The sequence below is a fragment of the Hemibagrus wyckioides genome, linkage group LG17 (genome assembly GCF_019097595.1).
Source record: "Hemibagrus wyckioides isolate EC202008001 linkage group LG17, SWU_Hwy_1.0, whole genome shotgun sequence".
NCBI classification, from domain to species: domain Eukaryota; kingdom Metazoa; phylum Chordata; class Actinopteri; order Siluriformes; family Bagridae; genus Hemibagrus; species Hemibagrus wyckioides.
The window spans coordinates 17,833,205-17,850,110 of NC_080726.1; the positions used below are offsets into that span (position 1 = coordinate 17,833,205).

The 16,906-nt window shown below is 38.7% G+C and overlaps 2 protein-coding genes and 1 non-coding gene across 5 annotated transcripts in view; all 3 read right to left on the reverse strand.

Annotated features, from left to right (window-relative positions):
* The window catches only part of atg16l1 (ATG16 autophagy related 16-like 1 (S. cerevisiae)), a 19,976-nt gene extending 12,039 nt beyond the window's left edge, over positions 1–7,937 (reverse strand). Inside the window, exons 1-11 of one of the 2 annotated variants that reach the window (XM_058413891.1) lie at positions 7,767–7,937; positions 6,454–6,562; positions 6,253–6,346; positions 6,046–6,151; positions 5,117–5,190; positions 4,680–4,931; positions 1,568–1,633; positions 1,397–1,483; positions 986–1,045; positions 787–898; positions 7–112 (exon numbers count right to left, since the gene is read on the reverse strand). In XM_058413891.1, the coding sequence (XP_058269874.1) occupies positions 7–112; positions 787–898; positions 986–1,045; positions 1,397–1,483; positions 1,568–1,633; positions 4,680–4,931; positions 5,117–5,190; positions 6,046–6,151; positions 6,253–6,346; positions 6,454–6,559 (1,063 nt within the window). In that variant the 5' untranslated portion in view covers positions 6,560–6,562; positions 7,767–7,937. Of the gene's footprint in view, positions 1–6; positions 113–786; positions 899–985; positions 1,046–1,396; positions 1,484–1,567; positions 1,634–4,679; positions 4,932–5,116; positions 5,191–6,045; positions 6,152–6,252; positions 6,347–6,453; positions 6,563–7,286; positions 7,465–7,766 lie in introns of those variants that run through there. The other variant, XM_058413890.1, reaches the window with a different exon arrangement.
* LOC131368572 (small Cajal body-specific RNA 6) lies at positions 338–648 on the reverse strand. Its single transcript, XR_009207142.1, has one exon. It is a non-coding gene; the product is annotated as a small Cajal body-specific RNA 6 (non-coding RNA).
* A 1,080-nt stretch (positions 7,938–9,017) lies between the features above and the next one.
* Positions 9,018–15,025, reverse strand: cldn15lb (claudin 15-like b). Of its 2 annotated transcripts, XM_058413053.1 has the most exons (6): positions 14,868–15,025; positions 13,069–13,287; positions 11,284–11,448; positions 11,118–11,199; positions 10,138–10,251; positions 9,018–9,271 (listed from the first exon to the last, which is right to left on the reverse strand). In XM_058413053.1, exons 2-6 carry the CDS (start codon positions 13,283–13,285, stop codon positions 9,184–9,186), a joined length of 666 nt encoding a protein of 221 aa, XP_058269036.1. In that variant the 5' UTR covers positions 13,286–13,287; positions 14,868–15,025; the 3' UTR covers positions 9,018–9,183. The 2 variants fall into 2 exon arrangements, with proteins under 2 accessions (XP_058269036.1, XP_058269037.1); XM_058413054.1 differs by lacking the exons at positions 13,069–13,287; positions 14,868–15,025 and adding an exon at positions 12,156–13,022.
* Between the last annotated feature and the right edge of the window lie 1,881 nt (positions 15,026–16,906).

The following is a 16,906-nucleotide window of genomic DNA, read 5'->3' on the forward strand; positions in this document are numbered from 1 at the left end:
CAATACCTGCAATAACCTCCCACAGTTTTACACGGCGGTCCATTCCTCCTGTAGCGAGCTGGCGAGAACCCGGACTGAACCTGACTGCATTCACTTCACCGTCATGGGCGTCCTGTGTACACACACACAGATGTTCACCATGTTCACACAACAACGTGTATTCCTGACATTTACAAATATGATTATTTGTATCATCCGACTCATTCGCACTAAATCTGATACAGACTGAATTCCTTTAATTCATACTGAACTGTTCGGTTAGGTTGCTATGAATTGTGCCAATTAATTTACTCTGGCTCACTCTGATTTTACTTGATTCCACTTTTACTGTTTTGAAGGCCTCAGATTGAAAACTGGAGATCATGAGCCACTCATCCCCTGAAGCTCCGCCCTCCTGTGTATGTATGTGTGTGTATGTATGTGTGTGTGTGTTGTGAATGTGTTCTGTTAGCCATTTCTTCTCTGTGTGTCATGCTGTCTCTCTTGCAAACACACACTGAGTAGATAGCTCTCAATATCAGCCACCATGAAGCCCCAACAGAAACACCTAGAGCATGCTGGGATACACAGCAGGTGGGCTGGGAGGACCAGAGGAGCTGGAGGGGTTGAAGCTCTTGACTTCAGACCTTTTACAACTCATCACTGACCTTCTGTGTAAATAATTGTACTAAGATTAAACCTATGTGACTGCAACAAGACAGAGGTAGTGCAGTCACACTTGGGTGCCATATTACGTACAGGGATGACCTTTGACCTGTCACATATTTAGAAAAGTACATGACTTACAAACACGTGGAGTGCAGTGGAGGGAACGCGGACGTCGGCACACACACCAGAGGGAGTCTCTGTGTTGTCTGGGGGCGAGCCGTGAGAGTTCAGAGACCGTCGCCTGCTAACGCTGATACACAAACACACACACTTTTTACACCTTCACACCCATCTCTCTCTTTCTCTCTCTCTCTCACACACACAGACACACACTTACCCAAATATATTGGTGATGGAATCTAGGAGACTACCAGGAGGAAGTTGAGATGCTCGTTTACTGAGGACATGAATATAAAAGAAATGAGAGACAGAAAAGACAGAATAGATTGTTCATTCGTTGTGAATGAAGGGATGGTATTTGTGCATGCGGCAAAAGAGAAGTGAAAATAGGCAGGGGGATCTGCAAGACATAGGGAAAAGAATATGAAACTAGACTGAATGGACATGAGATGAAATGCAGACAGGAGGCTGATACAGAATGAGAGACAGAGAGAAGTAGATATGGACAGACAGAAGACACAAGGACACACAGACAGACAGCAAGACAGACAGAGAAGGTACAAACACCTCACATGCAGGAAAAGCGGGAATGTGTGAGTAGTGTGTGTGACGGCACGAGTGTGTGTACCTGGGTGTTCGACTCATTGGGTGGTTGGGAGACGTCTCTCCCGTCCCTTTCCCTGTCTCCTCTGTAAGCACCTCAATGTCATCGTCTCTGAGCCAGAGTACAGGATTGTTATCCAATCAGATCACAGAGTGACGTACATCCAATTCACATACACATTAAATATACACTTACATATCGATAGGTAGAGGTTCTTTCGCAGCATCGGCCAGCTCTTTCTGCAGTTTCGCTTGTCTGCGCCTGAACACACAAAGTAAAACGTTGAGTGAAAACTCAGGTACAATATAAGTAACAAACGACAGTTTATCGGGTACAAAGATCAGGTATCTGGATCACCTGAAACCGATACTGAAACCGTGAGTATCAGCATCAGAAAACAATCAGTGCCTCTGATTAGATCAAACTAAATTTACATTTTAGGAAGTTGATCAATAAGTAAACCTTATTGAAATAAAACAATTATCTTAATATGGTGCGAGTTAAAACACTTGAATTACAGTAGTTGAAAACACTGCACTTAAAAAAACAGAACCAAAATGAAACTTATAAAATTCTACTCATCAATCCATAAAAAAACAGAAGCCATAAAATATAAAAAAAATATTTTGTTTGCATGTTTCAGTGTGAAACAGCAAACATATAAAAGCCATCTTAACATTCTTAATCTTAATCCCAAATCTTAAGTGAACAAAGACAAAAAAAAAATTCACTGTAAATTTAGGAAGCTGATAAAACTGCACAATTAACACTGACTAAAGCACACAGCAGCGCTGTAGAAAACAGCAGCTTTAACGTTTAAACTAAACAAGCAAACATGTAAATGCTTACAGACAGATGATTAACGACTAAAGTAAAAAAAAGAGAAGGAAAAAAAGAAGGAGAGCAGATCTGTGGAGCTGGTAGAAAGTAAAGATCAGAGATTCTCACCTGCTTCCTGTCTGAAGTCCATGTGTAAGTGATAACACTGAACATCTAACCCTGTATTTAACCCCTGAAGCCCTGCCTCTCTCTTACTCTGACCAATCCGATGCTAGCATAATGATGATCGTGGTATTCAGGAGACTCCCATTATAACTATTAAAATACTTTTCCTTTAAACTGCTGATTTATAAGACCGAATGTGCAGCAAATAAAATGTTGAGAATAAAATAATAGGGGACACGCAGCCATGGGAAATTAATCAACATCTCCTGTTTCACTAATGTGTTTAATTGGTGTTCATTTCTCTAATCAAATATAATTTTTTTGTCCATTTCTAGCTACATTTACCAAATTATGCAACGTTATTTCCAGTTTTTGTTTATTTTACAACAGTTCTCTCTTTTACTTATACTCTCCTTCTCTCTCTCTCTCTTTATTTAGGATGACAATAAATACACACAGCCTGACAGAAAACTTGTTTTCATTTCTGCCAACTAGTTCATTAAACTCTGATGATTAATTATATCTTACTATCTTGATTTCTGGTAAGGTTTTACACTCCCACTGGGCTGGATGAGAAACCTGATCTATGAAACAGATGTGAATTTCTTACGGTTGAATGCTGAATGTCTGAAAGGTCACATGATCAATGGCTTTTATTAAGATGCAGCCATTAAGACTCCTGATGGGCCATCAGTAACTTCAGACCTGCTTGTTTTGTTTTGTTTTTATTATCCAGGTCTGTGTGTGTGTTAGTGAATGAACAGAGGATCAACATTAAAATGCCCCACATTCACACATGTAAATATTCACCATTCCTCTTTAAATCTCTTACCTGGGAATGATTAATTCTAGTCCTCCACTAGCATTTTAATTCTCCTCTACTGATATTTTTAAATTAAAAATAAAAACAGAAAAGTATTTAACAATTCATAGAATTGTGAATAATATGAAAATATGAATATATATATATTCAGGTGTTGGGCATGGCCTCTTAGTTCCAGTGAAAGGAAAACTTAATGCTTCAGCATACATACAAGACATTTTGGACAATTTCATGCTTTGTGGGAACGGTTTGGGGATGACCCCTTCCTGTTCCAACATGACTGTACACCAGTGACCAAAGCAAGGTCCATAAAGACATGGATGAGTGACACTCATTCACACAGTCTTCACTCTAATTCATCCCAAAGGTGTTCTATCAGGTTAAGGTCAGGACTCTGTGCAGGTCAGTCAAGTTCCTCCACACCAAACTCACTCATCCAAAAAACAAAAAAACAAAAACACACTCTATTCTTATGTAATGCCTCCTCTATATTAGAAACAGTAATTCTAAACACACCGCTATACACTTATATACATTATTTATTTTTTATTAAAAGTGTGTGTGTAAGTAATATGATTGTTATCTTTTACTCTTATAATATTATTAGTAGTGTGTATTGAAGCAGGGAGTGTGAAGGGAGTGGGGTGTGTGTGTGTGTGTGTCTGACGAGGACAATCAGTGAACAGGTTTTCACACGCTTCACATTTGTGTTAAGGTGTGAAGTGCAGAGTTACACAGATGTAAATGTGCTGCATGCTCACTGAGGTGGACTTATGGTCAGAACAACTACCTCACTATCACATTTAAAAACTCAGGAGCATGAACATAGACATTTTTCCCAATTTACAGGATTTTCATAAACATTTTCGAGACACATCGCTTCTGTTTTTTTTTAATTTACTGGCCCAGAATCTGGTGAATACAGATATAAAATTCACCAAGATAAAATTTACCAGAAGTAAATGCACCCTTCACACACTGCCTCCTACAATCACTGAGCTTCAGGTTAAAATAGGTAGATTAGCTAAAACATGCAGAAGTGTGTAACTTTCAGGTATCTCCTGTAATTGATGCAGATGTTGGTGCATCTTGTGATAGCAGTACAATGTAATAATAATAAACCACTAAAATATAGTCCATATGCTGCTCAGGTTATGGACAATAATAGAATAAAACTGCACTTGGACCAGTTTCTAGCTAGACCTTGCACTTAAAAAAACATTAATTTGCAAGTGTGTCAAACTGCAATGCTAAGGTCATAGGTCATTAATTAATTTATTTATATGAATTGTTCAATATGTTAAATGAGTATGTGACTGGGGTTGGTCTGTATCCTCTCGAGACTGGATGGGGGATGGATTTAAAAACTTCACGACATCACTGGGCTAATCAACGTAAGGAAAGTGTATGACTGTTGTTCTGTGGTCATAGTGTCGAATAGAGACACATGAAGATGATGTTGAGCATTGAGGCTCATGAAATGAATGAGCGAGGGTGTGTGTGTGAATGAGAGCGAGAGAGAGAGATATTAGTGCAGACCTGCAGTCCTTCTCGTTCTCTGCGTTGAGCCGATTAGCCTCTTGTGCCTTCTCAGCCATCCAGCGTGTGACAAGCTCCTGATTGTCCTCTGTGGTTTTGCGCAGTTTCTCCTCCAGGGCGCTGAATGTGATCTGTAACGCGTCATACTCATCCCGCAGCGTCTGGTTGGCTCGCTCCAGATCTGACAGGCAGTTACGCAGCTCACGGCATTCGCCCTCCAGCTGGGAGATCTGCTGCTGGTACTCCAACATCCTGCATATATACACACACACACCTAAGTGAGAACAGGAACTTACTTTTCTTTCACATGTTACATATCTTATTCATTTAAAATAATACATAACTAGACAATCTATGGCACCTTTTGATAGCTAATGACATTATTTATAAAACTAGCTACTATAAATCAAAGTAAAACACACACACACAATACTCACTTGGCCTCATTGCTCTGGATCTCCTTGTCTTTCTGTTGAATCTGGTTATTCAACTCGATTACACTCTGGGCCAGCTACACACACACACACTTCAGTTCAGTTCATCAGAAACTCATTACTCTTTATCAGCTGAATTTAGTAAAGCAAAAACACTAAAGTTTCTCTTACACTCTGGTTTCACCTGGTGACCCAAAATGAAATTCCTGTCCCTTTATGACTGTTTTTTTAAGGCTGCTTGAAAAGAACAACTTTACGCTATGAAAATGTGACCTGGATTATACAGGGTTTGTGCAGACATAAAAAAAAATTAAGAGACGCTCATGCCTGTTGAATTTTTCGAAAGAACACGACGGGATCTGGACACGTCTAAAAAATGTGTGCGCTGTTCATGAGAAAACACTTTGTGCATCTCACTCCTCACATTGCAAAAAGAGTTCAGCTCTGTTCTGGTTAAACCTCATTAAGGTTCTGTGTTTATTGTTTTCATACTGAGTGTTCAATTTGTTATCTAGTATTTGGGTTTGTGCTTGTTTTATTCATGAGGCTCAGTAAATCGCATGTCCTCAGAATTACGCTGAGGTGTTCATACAGTGGCCCGTTTTCACATGATTGTCATTTGAATAATTCATTGCGTATTACATGTAAAAACTGAAATCCTCCGGTATAAATACTACTCGATATGTACGCTCTTCTATTTCCTGTCATCTCAGGAGGTGAGTGATTATTTTTCCTTTTTTCACAGCATTTGCAACATGTTTATGCAATATTAATGCACACTCCTTTGTTTACTTCTGCATGATAAACAGCTTTAGACTCTTGAAGCAAAGCCAGATGAGCATGACTGCTCTTTAGCTGTATCACACGGGTTACAAATGCATGTTTCATGTTAGCGTTGGCATTGAGTGTGTGTTGGGGTTTAGCATGCTAACCTCGCCGCGTTTTTTGTGCAGCTCTGTGAGCTCCTCTTGGTGTTTGATGCGCATCTGAGACATTTCCTGCTGCAAGAGATCACAGCGGCTCAACTCCGCCCCTGGGCTACACACACACACACACAGTGTTATCAAAATAAACAAACACACATTACACATAAAAACAGTGACTTAGCTGGATACCACTGAAGACCTGAGATCACTAACCTGAGGTCGTGTCTGTTCTGTAGTTCATATTTCTCTGTTTGCATTCTTTCTGAGAGCACCACCTGCAGGTCTGACTTCTCCAACAACCTGTTATCTAGAGAGAGAGAGAGAGAGAGAGAGAGAGAAAGTATAAGAGAGAGACTCCATGACAGACAAATATGTGCAGACTGAACAGTGTGTAACAGGGTTACAGTCACTCACACTGGTGGATGATCTCCTCAAAGGCTTGTCGCTGGACACGGTCCCTCTGCTTCAGCTGCTCCGCCACGTGCCTCTTCCACACACACTCCACCCTGCGACCCGCCATCGCCTGCACACACACACACACAAATCGTGATCAGTTGTTTCCTTCTGACAGAAAGAGCATTTTTTTTCTCCCTGCTTGTTTGACAGTTTGTCAAACACTCAGAGCTGACTCCTGGTCACATGACTTGGGTCTGGCATCATTTCAGTCTAGAATTAGACTGAGGAAAAATAAGAGCAGAATTTTTATTCTAATTTCCAATATTTCCACTCATTTAATGTTTTTCCTATAATTAATATATTTTAAAAACAGAAACGTAAATAAATTAAAGAGGAAAAATTAGCACAACATGTTTAATGGGTTCAATCTGGGAGAGACCTGGATGTAAAAAGTCATTCGTTTTTCTAATTAAATATTTAATAGACTATATTTAGTGTGTGGTGTTCTGTTATTATTATTATTATTATTATTATTATTATTATTATGTATTTGAAAGCCAATATTAGTATGAAACTGGAGCTTTGGCCAAACCAACACCAACACCTGACTCTTTCCACCAGTCAGAGAAACTAAAACAAAGAATTCCAAACAAATCGCAGAAATGTAAGGGAAATAAAAATGACTTAACCTCACACAGAGGCGTTACATTACAAGCAGTCACTAATATTACCTTTATGTTATATATATATTCTCTAATAATAATACATTAGTTTATATTAAAACATGATTTTGCTGATTAATGGATGAACAGGTAAACAAGCACATTAGCCACCCTGCTAACTAAACTTGCCATGTCATTATCCAACCGCTCCACGAATCACACGGATAAAATCAGTCCTTTGTCTGAGGAAAATAATCGCGAAAAATATATATTTAAAAAGAAAACAGTTTTTCTTTAACGTTAAACACCAACACTATCCGGATTGCTAGCGCCAAGCTAAATGTGACAGAACGGCATAGCGCATGCGCACTTGCTGCACAACACAACGCCGATACGCATGCGCGATAATGGATGCAGCCTTGTGAGTTATAACTTGACGAAACAAACCTGAACAACTCTGACTAGGTTTTTTTTTTTTTTAAACAAAAGCAGAAAGCTTTGTTTTTTTTTATTTGTTGTTGCTTTATACCAAACAAAATATATAAGATATTAACTACTCGTAATTAAAATAATAAACACCCAGTTAGGATATGTGACTCAAATCTTAGTTAGCTAGCTAGTCCAAATATATGTATATTTTTTAACCGCAGAAACATGTTAGCAACTCACGTGAGTTAAACGTTAAACTTTCCCCCCGAGATTTCTAAACACTTCTTTAGATAACTCTCGTTGGTACGCGGAAAAATGAAAAGAGAGAAAGAAATCACGTCAAGTCATCTGATGGCTAGCCAACTCCGGACACATTTGGAACCGCCATCTTGGCTCGTGCACAGAATCACTTCCGGCTGCAAAGCGAAACGCACTCCCTTACGCCTAAAATCTTTCCGGAAATCCTTATTTGGTCATCGGCGTAACTGAAACTAAAACTCGTGAGAAATTTGTAGTTTTAGAAGAAGCAGATATGAAAAAGCAGAAATAAGTTTTATCTACGGAGTACAGGAAAATACTCCTTATGTTTGTAGAAGAAATAAAAGTATATAAATGCTAGTTTCGGTTTGTATGACTGAGATCACATGTGTACAGATTGTTATTGTGTTATAATTCATTATGAATACAACTAAAATGTACACAAATGATTAAACCTTCTTCCAGTCCCATTTATTTCTGCCAAATACCTTAAATGTAGGTTTATTTGTACCTCAGTTTAAGTAAATGGACTGTACAAGACAGTGCTGTATGGTTTAGAGGCAGTGCCACTGAGGAAGAGGCAGGAGTCAGAGCTGGAGGTAGCAAAAGCTGAAAATGTTGAGGTTCTCTTTGGGAGTGACACGATTGGACAGGATCAGGAACGAGTACATCATGTTGGACGTTTGGGGGACAGAGTTAGGGAGAGGCCAGATTAAGATGGTTTGGACATGTTCAGAGGAGGGAGAGTGAGTATATTGGTAGGAGAATGTTGGACATGGAGCTGCCAGGCAGGAGGCAAAGAGGAAGGCCAAAGAGGAGGTATATGGATGGAATAAATGAGGATATGAAGCTAGTGGGTGCACGTGTTGAGGATGCAGAAGACTGGGATAGGTGGAGAGAGAGATGATTAGCTATGGCGACCCCTAAAGGGAAAAGCCGAAAGAAGAAGAAGAGTTTAAGTAAATGGACACTAGATGGCGCAAGTTGATCCATTCTGATTTATTCACATCAAACACATCAGAAATATATACAATTGAAATGTATTCATCACTAAAATCCCCCCCCCGCGCAAGAAAATAAAGATCCAACCCACCACACATATATAGAAAACAATGACCAATTTCTCTAATTACCCAAACCTGAAGTTATATAAAAATAATTTATTGTTGTTATTACTAAAAAATGTAAAGCCCCTTCAGAAAAAAAAAACATAAAAGCAATGGAAAGAGCCTGCAATTTCACACACATTTATTCACATTAACAACACAAAGACATCATGTGTAACACCACAAACAACACACAAGCACTCACGCAAACACAGCATGTGTAAGAAACAGTTTTGATTTTCAGACAGTTTTCATTTTCGGTGTGTGTGTTGAGTGAGGTAGAGGCGCTGGGTTCAGACGTACGCTCTGGAGCTGCTGCTGTCCGAATGAGCGGCTGTTTTATAGATCTGCTGATTGGCTGATGACTTATACCTGTAACCACTGAAACACACACACACACACACACAATATTATTATTGTGAAGATTTCAGTACTCTTAGGGTTGCTTCATCTATCATTACTAAAAATTCCTATCAGATGTACAAGAGTCATGAAACTCCATAAAAGGCAAAGCTAACCAAGAGCAAAAGACTAAAATGACTAAAAGTAAACAGTGAAAGAGCTCTTCTTAACCAAGTATGTTAAATATTGCACTGTTACTCATTAGATTACGGCATCAGCCGAACTACCTCTTGTTTTATTGAAGGTATTACGCTCATTTTGGGTGTGATGTCATTACGGTTTACAATGCACTCTACGTGAAAAGTTAATACTGTTAACGTCGGATGTACGGAGCCGATGCTTGTTCAAGTTTATTAATAAATGTTCCAAAGAAATTGATAATAAGACGTGTAACGTTTTGTTTGTTTTCTTACGTGTGTTGAAATGAACTGCGCACCTGAACTTAACAAAGGTATGTTTTCAATTTTCAGCCACTGCAGCGAGTCTGCTACTATAGACACACACTAACTCTTCATCATTTTATAGGGGCGCTATTACTTTTGTCTTACTTTGATAGTCTAATTTGTCAGAATTTATGTGTTTCTTTCATTTGCTGTCTTTCTAGTCATAAGTATGAAATGACCAAACAAAATGGAGGTTCGTTAGCGAGTCTCCATGCTCAGAAGCGGATGAGGGGTGAGGTTATGATTTTGAGTTAACTTTAGATTTTTTGATGTAAATTTGTGCGTGGCTACAATTCCTGTCATGTTTTTAGCTGGAAACAGCCTACAGTCTGATTATCGCAGTTTAGTATGTAAAGGAGTATCAATTTGAAGTATGTGTGTGTGTGTGTGTATGATACACACCCTGCAGGTTTGGGTGATCTTGCTCTCTTGAATGATCCACACAGCATGGCTCCTCCCATAATCACACACACTGCCGCAGCCCAACCAAAATACAGACCTGTACCCAGCTCAGATCTACACACACACACACACACACACACACACACACACTTAGTTATACAGAACATGTTATACAGTATCCCCTTCCTTTACTTCATTTCTTCCTTCATTATGACTTTCTTCCTTTCCTTTTCTCTTTCCTGCATCTTGTCTTCCTTCTCTTCTTATTTCTTGCTAAATCTTTCACCTTTACTTCTATACAAACAACAGTAAAATAGAGTCCTGCTGTCCATCGTGCCCATAAACAATGTGTTCATCTGCTCTTATCAAAAACTTATTGAACTCTGTGAACCTTTCACCAAGCCACTGCAGTTAACGGGAAAATAACCAAGAGTAAGGTGTGATGAAGTTCCTGTCGGTGTCACATGACCCTGAACTGTTTATTCCTCTTATACCAAAGCTTAGAACTTTTTATTCACTTGTGGTTGCATTTAATATCAGAACATCCAAGAAACAGGACCGTTCTTGTACTCACTTACGTTACAGCAGCTATAAACAGATCTATCACCAGTCTCTCATTTTCTGTTCTTTTACAGTGAATTTTTTGTCCCATGACTGAAAACTGACTGTAACAAAGCAGTGACAATGGAGAAATGAAGAAGAAGAAGCCTTTATTATCTCCACACATACATTACAGTTTAGTGGAATTCTTTTCTTCACATATCCCAGCTGAGGAAGTTGGGGTCAGAGCTCAGGGGCAGCTATGATACAGCGCCCCTAGAGCAGAGAGGGTTAAGGGCTTTGCTCAAAGACTCAACAGTGGCCTTCTGATCAACAACGCAGAGCCTTAACCACTTGAGTACAAGTATACCTTCTGACCAATGTTTTTGTGTGTGTGTGTGTTTGTGTGTGTGTGTGTTTGTGTGTGTGTGGTTACTCACTTCTTTCCAATGTAAAAGGGATCATTGAATTCCTGAACGATGCGCGCTGCATACCAAGACACAGCCGTAAGTACACACAAACCTAAAACACACACACACACAGTGTTAACATGCCACACACCTATTACACTCACATAGTGCGTGTGTGTGTTACACTGTAACACACCAGACAGTATGAACATCAGTCCAGCAGTGAGTGTGAGTCGTCCTTTACTCGTCTCCTTCATGCCGCCCAGTTTGGTGCACTTCAGTCCCAGGACAGAGAGGATCATCGAGGCGAGGCCAAGCAAGAGGGCGATGATCATCAAAGCACGACATGCCTGCACGTAGGCTAGAGACACACACACACACACACATTAAACATATTTAACATTAGAAGGAGTAAAAAGCCGTGTACCATACTATACACACAATATTACAAAGTAAACCTAGGAATTAAAATAAAACTAGAGGAGCAGAAGTTTGTCATTTAAAAAAAAGCGGTAAAAAAGATTGCTGAAAAGTCATTTTTGGTTGTTAGTCACATGTTTTATCACAAATATCACAAATAAACTGCTCTGATGAATCTAGCATTGGAAGCCCTGCCCAACAGCCAGGCTCAGGTATCAGCTAGTACTTGAAGTCAAGCTCATCTTTTCAAACCGCTGCTTATGCAGTAACACACTCGGTAGAAAGCGGTCAGCCCTCTTCCTCATTCATGAGCTCCCAGTTCGCTAGCGAATGTTATCAATCACACTAAGAGTGAATTCTAATCATTGTGGGATTTGAACTTTAGTGTAAACACGTTTCTGTTGAAATTCTGATTAAATAGCAAATTCAAACACACAATAGATTAAACAAATGCTTTCATTAACTAAATACAACAGCCATCATTCCCACAGTTATATTATCGTATTAGTCCTACATGCAGTCTGTGTAAAAGAAAAACAATTACACATTTATTTGTTTTCTTCTTACCAACATTAGAACATCAGAACATTACACTCACATGCTAACTTCTAACTATCTCAAGTGTAGTGGTGTGTGTGTGTGTGTTACCATTCAATGCAAGCATGGACTCGAAGCGTCTGCAATTCTTGACCCCTGTACTGGCCTCCACACACGCCTGCCACAGGTTCTCATACTGCCGTGTGGACATGATCACGCTGCCGGCGTACGACGACACACGCCAGTAGTTATTCGCTAAACTCACACCGCTCAGCAGCCATCCACCCACACACATCAAGAAGCCCAACAACTCCACCGCCATTGACATGATCGCACACACACACTCACACACACACACACTATAGCAAATCTACTATAAAGCTAGTGTTAACAAGTGCAAATATACAGGCTAATGCTACAGAAGGTCTAACACACACACACAAACAGTTAGCACTAACAGATACAAACAGCTAACACATACCGTCCTAGAGATCAACACACTCTCTAAGTAACACCACACTACAACAACAGCACAACAACAGTATATCTACAACAAATCCAAAACAATGAAAATAGTCCCACAGACTCCTCTGTGTGTGTGTGTGTGAGTGTGTCTTAAGAGAACTTTACATGAAAGGGCCATAAACTCATAAACCTGAGACTATCCGATGGTTACCGCGACAACAGGCGGGCAAATGATGATGATGCAACAGGTACTGAATTTAAGTTTCGATAAAGTGTATGTCCTCTAAAGGTTTATGGTTGGCCTTATCATTGTGATCACATGATAATATGAAAAGAATAGTGCACGTTCCCGAGGGTGGAGCTTAGGTTTGTAGGGCAGCCAATCACAAACTTGATCATACTGTATGACATCATGACAACATTTAAGGACAGCCTGACTGAAACCGTGTTTTTTCCCTGGTAGGACATGTTAGTCTTTATGAGTGGGACAGATGGGTGTGTCTATGAGTATCACTGGAGTTTTTGTGTGTGTGTGTGTGTGTGTGGGTGTGTGTCACACCAGGCAGTCCCAGTGTGGTAGGGTGTGTCACACACTGCACCCCCATGCTGTTGGATGTGCAGCTCTTCCACAGTCCTTCATACGTCGAGCTGCTCTTCATCACAGAGTCGGCTTGAGTGTGTATCCTCCACACGGCTGAGTTTGTGCTGCTCGACACCAAACACCACCCGAGAATGGCCAAGACCACGCCCATAACCTCCACACATACCTCTGCCATCCCTGTGAAGAGAGGCAGACACTGAGACAGAGAAATTCATGAGAAGATATGAACCCAGTGAGCCTAATCTCTAACCCCTGGATGCTAATCTCTTGGAAATTTTTAAACTTTATCCCAAGCCCTTAATCTCTATTCACAACACCTAATCTGTAATCTCATCCCCCTAATCTCTAATCCCAACTTCTTAGTCTCTGTTCTCAAACCCTAAAATCTAATCCCAACCCATAATCTCTCATCCCAAATCCTTATCTCTTATCCCAATCTATTTAATGTCTAATTCCATACCTTAATCTATAACTGCAAAAACTCTAATCCCAACCCCTAATCACTTACCCAAAACTGTAATCACTAATCCTAACATTTTAACCTCTTGGAAATTGTAAAACCTAATCACAACCCCTTAATCTGTATTTACAACACCTAATATGTAATCCTATCCCCATAATCTCTAATCTCAATATAATCCCAACCTCTAATCTCTCATCCAAAACCCTTATCTCTAACCCCAACCTATTTAATGTTTAATTCCATACCATAATCTATAACCACAACTTCTAATTTGTAATCCCAACCCGTAATCACTAATCCCAAACCTGAATCACTAATCCTAACAGTATAATCACTAACACAATTCCACAAAAACCTCTAATCTTAAACCATTTGATCTCTAATCCCATATCTTAATCTATATCCCCAACTACTAATCTCTAATCACTATTACTTATCTCTTATCTTAACTCCTAATCCCTAACCCCTAGATCCCAGTCTGCAAAGCCAAGAGCAGGTGTGTGGTGGTCTAGAATTTATGTACACAAGCAAATATGGAAAATTATGTAAATGTTTTGATTTCATCAAACTAGTCTTTTAAGACAAAATCATAACCACAACCATAAACCCATATACCCATAAACCATAACTCCTAAACCTAGACCAAGTGTGTCTGTGTGTGATGTGTCAAAAACACAAAAGATGCTAATGCTAACACATTACCTGGCTTAATTTCTTTAGGATTCCATTAAGAATGTTCTAAATGCTACTAAATATCACCAGAAAGCAATGATTTTCCATTTGAATAAATTAGATAAGCAATCAAGAACCATTATATTCCATTAGTTGATATTCCTTTAAATGACCGGCACAGATCACCAGATACACACTATACACGCCTCTACTTGTTTCTTTAAGAAGGGAAATAAAGACCAGTGGAATTGATCTAAAGGTTAATTCTGGTGAATTAAAGGTTTTTAATGGTGAAAGATCTAACACAGAGAAAAGCTAATGCTAGTTGAGTAACCAGAGACAGGCTAGGAACAAGAAGAGTTCTATTGCTAGTAAAAGCTAATGCTAACTTTTCTAATGGTTTAGGCTCGACATTTGGTTTGCATAGCTAAAATGTTACTTTTTTAAAAATAAAATGTTTAATAAAATGTACTCTTTTTCAGTGAGTATATAATTATTTGACCTTAATTTTGTAAATCAAGTGGAGACACAACGCCTTTAACACATCACAGGAAGATCAGCAATATAATTAGACACAATAAACTTTTGTCTGATCTCTTGTACATGTTATGCCTAAACTTACCTGCTTGGTGAATCTCCTGATTGATTAACGCTGTGTGAGTCTGCCTCACTGTCTCGAGTCGTCTAAGTCACTGTGTTAATATTGGCTTTGGGTCAGCGACCCCGAAACACAGGAGCTAAACACAGTGGCAATGGATTTTGTTCACAAGGGCCAGATGAGAACTCCTAATACCAGTTCTCTAAAACTAACTCTTAAACCCCCAATTACCTGAACCCTGCTTTCTAGCTTTCTTACTGTTAAACCCTATCTCATAAACTCCAACTCAACCGCTAATCTCTAAACCATTGTCTAATGTCTAATCCCCAAATTTAACTGATAATTCCAAAAAAAGTCCAAATCTTCAGCATTAGTTCCTAAACATTCATTCTTCATCTCTAAAACTAATCCTAATCCAAGCCTAAACACCTAAACTTTCAGTCCAAATATATAGGACCCCAAATAACTATAACTCCCAAAGTTATATCCTTTCTTTATGATTTCTAAATCATAATTCTTTAATTGAAATTAATAACTACAAAACCACAAATCTTACTAATCCCTACTAATCCAAACTCTTCCATCAATGTCTATTTCCTTAAGCATAACCACGAATCCCCATCATCTTTCAAATCCAAATTCACAATTCACTCCTAAACCTTACATTCTGATCCTCTACCTTGTTCTAATCCAGTACTAACCCAGTCCTAAATCCTAATCCAAATCCCAACATTCATCCTTAAACTTTAAATTCTAACCTTTATTTTAATCCCTCATATTATCATTATAATACTCAGTGTTAACTCCTAAAACCTAAATCTGAATCCACAGTTTTACCTAAAACTTAAACCCCAAATCCTAGTCTTAACATTAACAAGGCTTACTTTTAACCATAAATCTTAACCCTGGCCTGAACTTCTAAAACATTAATACAAATCACCAAACCTACATTCAGATTCACATACTACATTTCTAAAATTCCCCCTCCCAACGCCTTAAATTTGAGTCCTAATCCTAATCCCCAACTTTTAACTCCTAACCTATAACTCTTAAACTCAACCTTAACATTTTATAAAATTTTCCATAAATTTTAACTTTGAACCCCTAATCCTAATTCCTCACATTAGCTTTTAACTTCTAACCCATAACTCTTAATCCCAACCTTAACTTTTAACCATTTAAATCTAATCCCACACTTAACTTTAACCATTAAAACCTAATCCCAACTATAACTTTTAATCATTAAACCTAATCCCAATCTTAACCTTTAACCCTTAAAACCTAATCCCAACCTTAACTTTTAATCATTAAAATCTAATCCCAACCTTAACTTTTAACCCTTAAAACCTAATCCCAACCTTAACTTTTAACCATTAAAATCTAATCTGAACCATAATTTTTAACAATTAAATCCTAGTCCCAACCTTAACTTTTAACCATTAAAACCTACCCCAACCTTAACTTTTAACCCTGAATCCTAATCCCTCACATTAGCCTTTAACTTCTAACCCATAACTCTTAATCCCAACCTTAACTTTTAACCCTTAAAACCTAATCTGAACCATGATTTTTAACCATTAAAACCTAATCCCAACCATACCTTCTAACCCATAACTCTTAATCCCAACATTAACTTTTAACCATTAAAACCTAATCTGAACCGTGATTTGTAACCATTAAAGCCTAATCCCAACCTTAACTCTTAACCCTTAATCCTAATCCCTCACATTAGCCTTTAATTTCGAACCCATAACTCTTAATCCCAACCATAACTTTTAACCCCTAAATCCTAATCCCCCCTTTTGAAAATGTGTTATGGCAACACTTGACTCATCTTGATCATCAGCATATGCAGCATTATGCAAATGACACAGTCCACTGCGCTGTGTTTAAGGAGGAACCTGAAGCAGACTGGTGCTTTTTATCACAAAGGGGACGTTTTGATACTTAAACAATAATCTGAAACAGCAGCATAGTGTGTCAGATTAATGTCTTCGGTCATTTTCTCAGCTTCCATTACAACAATCCTAAACCTTAATCCAGACCCTATTATTTGTTACTAG

Coding starts and splice junctions, on each gene's coding strand:
- cldn15lb (XM_058413053.1), bottom strand. CDS start 13,285: ATGGCAGAGGTATGTGTGGAGGTTATGGGCGTGGTCTTGGCCATTCTC. Junction 11,449..13,068: donor TACCACACTGGGACTGCCTG/GTGTGACACACA, acceptor GTGTGTCTCTAG/CCTACGTGCAGGCATGTCGT. Junction 11,200..11,283: donor ACTGATGTTCATACTGTCTG/GTGTGTTACAGT, acceptor TGTGTGTTTTAG/GTTTGTGTGTACTTACGGCT.